The following is an 11,643-nucleotide window of genomic DNA, read 5'->3' as shown; positions in this document are numbered from 1 at the left end:
GAATTTCAAATAACATCCTTTTTCCTGCGCTACAAATTGAAAAATATGGATTGTAACTTATCTTATAAAATTTAATGTCTAAAACATCAGACAAATAAAATGGTCACATTCCTCAACTACCGATTCAGTATATTTTCTGAGTATGCAGAACTATACACATGCAACATATTATAAAATGCTAATATTTTCATGCGTCTCACTGGAGACAGAAGAGCATAGCAGGAGAAAAATCAGTGAAGCAAAACTCTTAACTTCTTTTTTGCCATCTATTTTTACAGAAACATTTGTCTTCCAGGCATTTGGGAAAATTATCCTTTCTGTCTGGCTTCATTTGTCCTCCCGAAAAGTGAGAGTGAAGTGAGAAAGATAATTATTTGAACAAAAGCTAGTTTGCGGAAGCAAGAAATAGAAATGACTTTTATTATTTTATTTTGTTATTTTTACAGTTTCTACACTCCATCAGAAAAAATGTTTATTTAATATGAAGATCCTCAAAATTGAAACTAGAAAAGCAGCCAGTTTTTATAAATTTCTGAAACTTTAATTTTACTAATTTCATTTGACAAAATAGATTTTAGCTTAGGAATCTGATAACTATTTATAAGAGAAACTTCTATTGGGACAAAATCAACATTAAGAGCCATTTCTGTTTTTACCCTTCTGAGAGTAAGGGCAGGTAATGATGATGACCATGATCATATCATCCTGATGGTGTGTGTGTGTGTGTGTTTGTTTTACAACCACAAATACCACCTTCTCCCCGTCAGCACATACAAGTATGTTGATCCCTCATCTATTAATGTTCTCTTAATAAGAATAACAAAGTGTCAAGCTTCAGAACGTCCATCTTATAGATGAGGACACCATCTCGGAGAATAAGTGCACTATCCAATATAATATGATGATTTAATACTGTGGCTTACATTAGAAACCAGATCTCTTAAAACCCACCTCAGCATTCTAACCGAGATGGAACATACTACATAAAGAATTTTTCCTAGGAAATTCACTGGGAAATTGTGGAAGTAAGAACAGCGAGACAAGATAACCATATAAAAAAATAGAGGCATGCTTACTCATGGTTACTAAATAGATTAAATTACCATGCACTCATGAGCTCATTTAATATTCTCTCCTTCACATTATCACTTTCTCCCTCTCTACTAGATTATTCCTAAAGGCAAACAAATCTTTCTTAAGCAACAATGAGATCAGCACAATAAAAGTATCCCAGACCCCCTATTTCTCTGCCCCCATCTCCCCGCTTCTCCTTGAGAAAATCTTCAATAGCTGCTGCTTTGGTTCACAGTCTTCAAAACCTACTCCTATCCAGCTTCTGATCTCAACACACTCTTTGTTTGTTTCTTGTGCTCTCCAATGACTTATCTGCCAAATATCATGGTCATTTCTTTGATTTTATCTTTTATCCATCTATTTTATCTAGATTTATCTTTATTTTATCTAGATCTCCCACACATCAGTACTTCCTTCTTAAAATGCTTTCTCCTTTTGGATTTCTTAACACTAATATTTTTTCTATTCTATTTATAGCTTCTTAGTGGGCTCTTTTGCTGGGTCCTATAAACACGTGATGCCCCTACGCCCTGTGCTACATGCCTTTCTCTTCTCTGGGTGTGTCCTCTCTCTAAGGCGATACTCAGGCTCTGACTTTCACTATAATCAATATGTTGAAGATTGTCAAGACTGTTTCAAAAGGGTGTCTGCTACCTACATTTGTATACTATCTCCTCTATATCTCCACTGCCATGTAGAATAGTTAAGAACAACTTAAAATACCCATGTTGATTTTTTTATTTTTCCTCTCTAACCCATTCCTTCCTCAATCATTTCATCTGAGTAAATGACACTACATTCTGCCCAGCTGAACGAGCCAAAAGGCTGGATGTTATCCTAGATTCTTTTTGAGATTTTCTTTAATTCCTCTTTTTACTTTCCATTCTAACATCTAAAGCCCAGTCCTATCCAACTTTATCCAAAAAGAAACATAACCCAAATTCATCTACTTTTCTCCATCTTTATCACCTCTACCATAATCTCTCACCTGAACCAATCTGATAACCATTTAACTGGTCCCTCTGCCTACACTCCATCTCTTCTACAATTAATTTTCCACATAGTAGCTAGAGTGATCATTTTAAAATACAGTTTATATTCTGTCACTCTCCCATCTTATTAATACCATCCAACCACTTTCCATCACACCTAGAATAAAATCCAAATGCTCACTCTGATTTTACAAAGCTTCATTATCTGCACTATTCACCTCTCCAACCTCATCTTCCACTTTTCCAAGAGTGCTCTAGACACACTGGCCCTTCTTATTTTTTATTTCTCTTAACTCACCAAGCATATCCAGATTTAGGGCCTTTATAAGAACAATAAAAATAGCTAACATTTTAAAATTCTTAACTGTGTACCAAACACTATGTTAAACTCTTAGCATATATTTCCTATTTAATTTTCCCAAAACCTTGTGAGATAGATAATATTACTGTTGACACACTACAAGGTTAAATATTGTTCGAGGCCCCCAGAGAGTAACTGACAGGATCCGGATCCAAATCTAGGCAGTCAGACTTCTCAATCCGTGTCTCCAACGATGCTAAAATGCTGCCTTTCTCTAGCTGCTCCACTGCCTGAATGTCTTTCCTTGCAGTTTATGGGTCCATGGCTGACTCCTTGTCTCAGATTAAATATCATCCTCTCTGAGAGGTCTTCCTTACTCACCCAATCTAAAGCAGCTTCTGATTCACTCTCTATCAAATTGCCCTATTAAATATCTGCATTAAATTTATTCGTACCTGATATATTGAGTTTGCTTATTTATTCTCTTTCTACTAAAATGTAAGCTTCACCAGAACAGAAGGGTCATGTCTTGCTCACCATTGTAATTCCAGTATCTACAACAGTGCTCGATGCTCATTACATCTTAGCTGGATGAATGAGTGAATGAAACACCCCTTCTGAAGCCAGCTTACAAAAGCCTTCTTTTAGCACCTATGAGTGTACTGAGATAGAAGTGACTGGAATAAGAACCAGTTACTTTCACCAAACAAGGCAGATGGCAAAAGAGGCAATGAGCCAGTAAGACCACCCCACCATGATCATCCAACATAGAGGAACCTTATGTAAAGCACTTTAGCCATGACTCAGTATAGAGTAAAAGACAGTTCCATAAATAATTACTACGGACCTATTTTAGGTTTTAAGCAAGTTTATTGTCATGTAGTCCAAAATTCTCAAAATACTATTTCAGATTAAGAAACTGAGGGACTCATTTAAGATATAGATACTATTTTTAAATTGTTATTATTTTGTATCATTAATTCTTCACTTCAAGTGTGCTTCTTAGATTAATACTACGAAGATTTACACAAAGGATGTGACTTTGGGATGAAAACCTGTTGTGGACTGAGGTCAAATCCAGAGTGGCAACCGGAAGACAAAGGCTGACATTGCACATTATGAGTCGCTGGGCAGAGGGGAGATAGCTGATGGGTGACAGACACAGAGGAAAATGAGGGCAAGAAGAATGCACATAGGAAAACCAAAGAACACAAAACACAAAGTTCATGAATGTTCATAGAATCTTTCTGCTAAGAGACTGGATATGAAATAGCTTTATTTGGAACCAGAACTCACATAGTTTCACATGCATATTTGAAAATGGTTTACATCTAATTTAAAAGCCAATTCACTGAGATCTCACAGTTAAAGTCTGCAAAATTATACTGACTTACTAGATTACAGAAATAAATTTCCTTCACACAAGCAGGACAACTACCATGAAGATACATATGAAAGGCCGAATCAGTGAGACCTAATAAGAAATATGACTATATTGAACTTGCCCTTTTTAGACCCTCACATTCATTTTTTCATAGAAAACTAAACATGGAAGATTAAATTTGCTTCTTTCTTTCTATGTTTGACAGTTTATGAGTATATTTTACAGAAGAATAGAAATGAATGTGGCTTAAAATAAGATAAATATCAGGTTATTGAAAGAGATCATCTTAATGGAAGAGATGCTATTATATATTATAGTAGTCAGGGCTAAATTTCTATAATTTTTATTTAATATCAACAAATATTCAGTGCACTCAATGTTACATCCTTTTCTTCTAAATATAGATTTGTCTGAAATAACTTCCTTAACTCTCCTTGCCAGTTGATTCAAAAAGAAAAAAAGAAATGGAAAAGATGAGCATAGCAATGGTATTTTGAGAAGCTACAACATATGGATCTATTTTGTCTCCCTGCTCACCTTACGTACCCCAGCACCTAGCAGAGTCCCGATATATAATAAATTCTGAACAAATGATTGTTAAATGAATAAACTGATTACTTTATATTTAAATAATAACCATTAGGTTTTACTCTCTAATCTATTTCAGAGAAAATGTCCATTGCTAGAAGAAGAAAGCAAAGTCAGTTTTAGTTTAGGTGTCAGAAGCTTTTAACTCCGGTATAATTTCTGTCTCGATTCCTGGTCTAAACAATCTCAGGCTCAGCAGTAACCCTCTGCCATATGGATACAATGCTGGGTTCAAGCCAAACGCCATGGAAGCCAACACACCCCAAGCCACAGATGTGCTGTCAAAAATTTTTGTAAATTTTGATTACATGAGATTCAGGACACGATTCCTAGTCCCAAAGACAATTCTTAGGCATATTTTAACTAATCTACCCAACTCAATTCCTATTAAAGTTTGTCTACATAAACTGAGTCCAGAAGATCATGTAAATCCAGAAAACAAATCGACATCTGAAATATACACACATCTAAAGAAAATATGAACTTGTGTCTTCTTGCTTTGTCCAAACTATGCTTCAGTCTTCAGGCAATAGAAGCTATCCATAGCAAAGAGTCTGATTTTGCTGAAAGGAAGGTTTAAACCGTCACTCTGAGGTTTAACTGTAGAGTTTCACCACCTAAAACATTAAGTTAAACTCCATAACTACAAAATTTCTGTTCACTCTCAGTATCTAAACAGCTTGAGGTCACCATTTCTTACTGACTGTTGTTTCCATTTGGCCCTTTCCTCTGGGTATAAAGTTTTGTGGGGACAAACATTTCATTATGTTTATGTCTCATATTTGGGATGGTACACTGATCTATTTCCAGAACATATTTAAATTAACTTCTAAGTTTCCATGTATCTTTTTTTTCCTCAAATCATCATGAAAGATCATTCATCTTTAAAGGATATTTTTCAAGAAATTTTAGATTAATTTTTCCTCTTATGGAAAGTGGATCTTCAACAGCAGCATATTTTTCAAATGTCATAATCACTACTTTGAAATAAAATGCAATTTCTATTTGAATCACATGCATAGTACATTTCAGAACAGTTCCTACATGTGTACTAACCACCATAATCACCTATTAGCTTTTCTTAACATTTATATGAAACAACTGATAAATGTTATAATTCACTGTAAGGATTTTAACCTTCTTAGGGTTGAAAAAATTAGAGAGAGACTGCCGTGTCAATTTTAAGATAGAGCTGAAAGTTCAAAGAACAAAATTTCAATCTAGTCCCTACAGAATTAAAACCAAATTAAAATGCAGAATTCCATTTCTAGAGACTATTTACATCTTCAATTGTTTACCTACTTCCTAGACCTGCAAGGAAACCTGGCATATAAACACCCAGAAATGATTTTTCAATAGGTAATATATAAATGCGATTTGTTTTTTAAATTTAATGGCTGATATTAAGTTTTTGCAGCTATCGTAACTTTTAAAATTAAAAATATATGCACATAGCTAGAAAACTGTAAGCTTAGAATAAAAGGACTCGGAATAAACACCAAGTCTCCTCCTCCAGCCCTGCTCTCCAGAGGCAATCATGTATAAGTTTTATTTGAGGGCTTTAGGTGCTTAAATCTTATCTCTAATAATTTGCTTATTTTTCTACTATTTTTAAGTTGGTTTCACACATTATTTACTGACTTTCTGCTCTACAAAAAGAGGATATAGGTCATTTAGCCAAAGCCAGTTTCTTGTGTCCTCGTAATATGCGTATGACTATTCACAATTTAATCTTTATCTACTTTGTAACTTCAAGATTCATATTTAAATCTTTATTATTATTTTTTAATCTCTATTATTTTTTCATCAACTATACGGAAACTCTCTTAACACCATATTTTAAAATATGAAGTTAGTTATAACCCCAACTTTCTTTCATCTCTTCTCCCAATTTTTAATTCTCTCACAGTGTGACCTTTATCTATTTTATATCACGGGAAACATTTTGTCTTTTATATAATCACAGAGCAGATGAAAAGCCTGCTAAGTATTCTGTAATACTCTATAAGTTATAATACTCTATGAGTGTTTATGTTACTATGACAATGTTTACATTGTTCTTCAGGAACTAGGACGTAGACTCTGATGTTTTCCCTTCCTCTCTAAATCCAACGTCACATCTGTGCCATTCCACAGAGGATATTACTAGAGTTTTAAGTTCAAATAAATTCTCCTTTTATGTACTTCAGTAACTGCCTTCACCACACCTCCAGTTTTCCCTGGAGAGTCTCATACAATATTTCTATAGCTCAATCCATCTTATTTCTGAGACGCCCTCCTGGAGCTGATTCATTGTGGACTAACTGCTCTCAAGACCTACTACTGCCTAGCTGTTGCTCTGGGACCAATAGTCATTGTTTTCCTGATCTTATGTTTGCCCGTCTTGGTTTACGTGCTATTTTGCTATAATATGTCCTCAAGTAACTACAATATGTCTAAAGTGTGCACTGCAGATAAACTCTGGAAAGTTTGCATGTCAGAAAATATCCTTATTCCACCTTTCTCTAATTTTTTTCCTAAATCTAAAAGCACTGATTGCTGTCTTCCATCATCAGCACTGGATGCTAGAAGACAGCAATCAGTGCCTTTATTTAATTTACACGTTTTCTCTCTGCTCTCATTCTAGAAACTTGCTCTTCAGATGTAGGGGTTTCTACATTGATCCTACATATATTAATATTTTCCTTATTTTCATTTTTATCTCTTTGTCTTAATTTGGGGGATAACTTTTAATTTTTAACCTGATTTTTTTAAAAAAACAATCATTTTTAACATCTAGTAGATCTTCTGTATTTCCTTTCACAGTGAGCTATCTGCAATATACAAAACTTGCTAAAAATACCAGATCTCTTCTGCTCCCTGAAGTACCTCTATTTTTATGCGGGTCTGATTTTTCTACACATTACCTTGCTCATTCTTATTGCAAGCTTTTTAAAATCGTATGCTAATCCTTGGTTATCCATTCACTTTTGAAGATTCAAACAATAAATGTGTTTGGAAACTCTGTGTATTTAGGTAGGGTTTGACACCTCATGCCATAGTGGGGACGGAGGGAGACTATCAATGTCAGAAACCTTTCTTCTGGAGCTCCAATGTCTACATTACTTGCCCTATGTCTTTTAAGGTAATTAACACAGTTTTGTAGACTTTTTAATTAACCTACTTTCTGGGGTTCTGCACCTACGAATGAAGATGGGATCAACTGCTCTGCAGGCACACTTTCAGTGGTGTTCCTATTTTCAAGGCCCTATCACACTCTCAACATCTTTTATGCCTATGTATCTGAGTCTATTCTTCAAGGTACAGCAGCCCCTCCTTTAACTCTTGCCTCCTCTGCATAGACACTGCATAAATCACCCTACGTCTTTAATTATCACTCTCCATCATCTTTTGCCTTCTGGAAATCCGTTAGTTTCTTCTCAACTAGTGGCTTTTACACCATTTTCTTTGCTTTGGGTTTTTTCTCCTATGTTTTACTTCTTTACTATTATTTAAATGAGATCTTCAGAAAGAAAAGACATAAAAGTGTGTATTAGTCCATCATCTTAAGCCAGAGTTACTTTTCATATCTTAGCCAACTAATTTTGCTTTTAACATTTTGCTGAATTAATTATTTGTGCCTAAGGAAAAAAAACATGTTTCGTTTTGTGATGTTTTTCAGGGGCAGGATGTCTTATTTATTTAAATATACTTGACTTTCCATGCACTTACCATCTGTAAATTTAGAAATATTTAAGTTTGCCATCATTAAAGATCACATTACTTTCACTTGTATATTTAGAGAATATACTCAATTTTGCAGTTATTGAAATTTGTAGTTATCACTGAAGTAATAATACGAAGTGTAAAGTTATCATCTTCTTCCTAACTGCTTAACTTAGAATTTTGCCAGTTACAAATTATTCTTATGAGGAACATATATAGAGAAAAATGCACCAAAACAAGCTAGAGTTAGTTATGTTCTTGATTTGCTTTGGGGATCTGTTCTTCCCTCTGCAAATACACAGGAACTAACAGGAACTCACTAGAAATGTATCAACTTTAAGGACAGGCAGAGGACGATGGAAGAAACATGGAACAAATAAGACAAAAATAATTTTTTAAGTAAAACAGAAAGAAAGAGGAAAAAAGGGGTATAAAAGTAAAGATTATACCATTGTTCAGACCAAAGGTCAACATTTACAGGCATGCACACTGCCTTAGGTATAATAAAACACTTTTAAATTTTGCTGTTTAAAAAAATCTCACAAAATGCCTGAGTTTTTGTTTGGTTTAGTTTTTGACACTTATGAAGTCCAGGATCTTCTTAAAATCTTATTTAATAAAAATCTTATGTGATACAAGTTTTTAATAAAGTCATTAATTTTTCATCATGTATACTGCATCGATTGACACTCCATATCTTTCATGGCATGTGACTGCAGGATCCAAGGGCCTGAATTTTGGGGGCTTTTTCCTTGCACCTCCATGGCTGTTCTTTCAGGCCCTTGCTATCAGCACAAGGCGCTTACACTTCAAAACTCTGCCTCTTTCAGGTAGACTGTGATTGAATTTTTATTGTCATATTCTATAATGATATCTGTCACAGAAGCTGCTCATTCATCAATACAAACTGAAGATCTGCTTATAGAGTTCTTTCTGGCTTGTATAAGTTGTCCACAGTCTCGAAGCACAAGGGCAGGGGAGGGGTGGGGGAAGGAGCTGGTGTCAGGCAAACAGGTCCATGAACAATTTGTTTAATTTTTCTGACTTCTTAAAAGACACAGTTGCTGCAATAGTATAACGATAATTACTTTTCTTACTTATTCCTTTCAAGATTGTACAAATCGTTTCCTAGTTTTAAAATCCATATTTTAGATTTAGAGTATTGAAAAGGCAACTCCTCATGGTTCAAATTATAGTTAAAGGCACAGCACACAATGTGAATGACTATTTATTCAGAACGTGTGATATTAATCCCATGAATCTGCTGTTTTAGGAGCCCCTCCTTTGCTCTTGGCATGAGTATGTGTGTTGGAATCATTGGCCATGTTAATCTAACATGTTTATGTTTCTCTAATTTTAGCATGTGGAAAACTGATGAAAATCACAGGCCCAATTACAGTCAAGACATCTGGAACCCGATTTGGTGCTTGGATGACAGATCCATTAGCATCTGAAAAAAATAACAGAGTATGTTGCTTCTACAAATGCCTTTGCTTAGAATTATGTTTTATTTACATTTTTTGTCTACAGAACTATTCATTTTCTTCAGGGATATTAGTTTCAAGTTGAAAAGTATTACATCAAGGAAAATATTTTCAGTTTGGTAATATTAACACAGCTACAGATAAATGGCAAACTTATTTTCATAAAATATTTTATACTATAATTCACCAATGTAGTGAGTCTAATTTTTACTGGTTTTAGTCTTGTTTTACACTTGAAAGGGCTACATTCTCTACTACTTCTTCTAGAAGCTACTGCTTAGTGGGGGAAAAAAAAGGCACTAAAGTGAAAAACTCAAGAGCTAACCAATTCACTAAACAAGCTAAAATATCCCTGAAGTCTAGAGATAATTTTAAAGAAAAAGCACTGCCTTTGGCAATGCCTGTAGTATATAAATCAATATACTGGAAACGTACCATAGCTCTATTCATGTTCTATTACAGAACTCAGTATACATTAAGATTATCAAGGGATGCATCCAAACAAGACTAGTAGCTAGATTAGTAAAAGGTTTCATTAAAAGGTAGTCATACCTATTAGCTGATCCAATAATGAACAAGTGTTTCTAGAAGGTTCTGCGGTATCCATAAAGGAAAAATAAGGTGAATATGTAAAATTAAACCACACATTTTTTCAAAGCAAATTATAGAATAAATTTGCAGAAGGTGATATCAGGTAACTAAACAAAATTATGTGATTTGCAATGATACATGTTTGATCCACTCAGTAATATGCCCTGAATGGTCAAAAATAATAATAAAATAAAATAATAAAAAATAAAATAAAACAAAGGACAAAAAGCAAATCAACCTCAAGGAAGTAAATTCAGCTGTTTACTTTCCACATAGACCATGCCACTATTTTTGCAAAAGTCTGCAGTAGATGGCAATAGGTCAGCAGTAAGATAATGTGGGTTCCAGAGCCTGAGAACAGTGATATTTATATGTGTTGACTCTCACTGTCTTTGTTTTGAAATTCTCAGAAAAGTACAGAATATACTTACTCCGTTTATTTTTTTCCTTCTTCCCAGGTCTGGTACATGGACAGTTATACTAACAACAAAATTGTCCGTGAGTACAAATCAATTGCGGATTTTGTCAGTGGGGCAGAATCAAGGACATACAACCTCCCTTTCAAATGGGCAGGAACTAACCATGTTGTCTACAATGGCTCACTCTATTTTAACAAGTATCAGAGTAACATAATCATCAAATACAGCTTTGATATGGGGAGAGTGCTTGCCCAAAGAAGCCTGGAGTATGCTGGCTTTCACAATGTTTACCCCTACACATGGGGTGGATTCTCTGACATTGACCTAATGGCTGATGAAATCGGGCTGTGGGCCGTGTATGCAACTAACCAGAATGCAGGCAATATTGTCATCAGTCAACTTAACCAAGATACCTTGGAGGTGATGAAAAGCTGGAACACCGGCTATCCCAAAAGAAGTGCAGGGGAATCTTTCATGATCTGTGGGACATTGTATGTCACCAACTCCCACTTAACTGGAGCCAAGGTGTATTATTCCTATTCTACCAAAACCTCCACCTATGAGTACACAGACATCCCCTTTCACAACCAATACTTTCACATATCCATGCTTGACTACAATGCCAGAGATAGAGCTCTTTATGCCTGGAACAATGGTCACCAGGTCCTGTTCAATGTCACCCTTTTCCACATCATTAAGACTGAGGATGACACATAAACAAATATAATTTGTTTTCACTGATCTAAACAGTGTCATTTGTGATAAACTCTATAGGACCCTTTTTTTCTTAACTTTCTGCCATTTCTCCAAAGCACTTTTTATTATAAAGTTGGTGTTTCAAAAAACAGCTGAGCCTGTCTAAATTAACCTGTTGGAAATGCATCTTAACTCCTAAATTTACAAGGCCTATCATGCCCTTGTCATGAAAAGCACTAAAAAGAGCTTAAGTGGCTAAAGTCATAGTTTTGCAAAAGATTAATGATCTGCCTTATATTAGAGACTAATGGTAGCTTAAATGCATAAATGTCTTTTTTTTTATTTTTACTCTATTATTTTTTACTGTCTTTAGCTCCACATCAGGATATACTTGGTAGGAACTGAAAAT

The 11,643-nt window shown here is 34.7% G+C and overlaps 1 protein-coding gene across 1 annotated transcript in view; it reads left to right on the top strand.

The window, feature by feature from the left end:
• OLFM3 (olfactomedin 3) overlaps window positions 1-11,255 on the top strand; it is a 36,479-nt gene extending 25,224 nt beyond the window's left edge. The window contains exons 5-6 of the mRNA XM_006919793.1: window positions 9,405-9,511; window positions 10,578-11,255. Coding sequence (XP_006919855.1) covers window positions 9,405-9,511; window positions 10,578-11,255 — 785 coding nt within the window. The remainder of the gene's footprint in view (window positions 1-9,404; window positions 9,512-10,577) is intronic.
• Window positions 11,256-11,643: the final 388 nt, after the last annotated feature.

This window comes from Pteropus alecto, unplaced genomic scaffold (assembly GCF_000325575.1).
Source record: "Pteropus alecto unplaced genomic scaffold, ASM32557v1 scaffold106, whole genome shotgun sequence".
NCBI lineage: Eukaryota > Metazoa > Chordata > Mammalia > Chiroptera > Pteropodidae > Pteropus > Pteropus alecto.
This window is presented reverse-complemented; position numbering and strand designations above follow the sequence as displayed.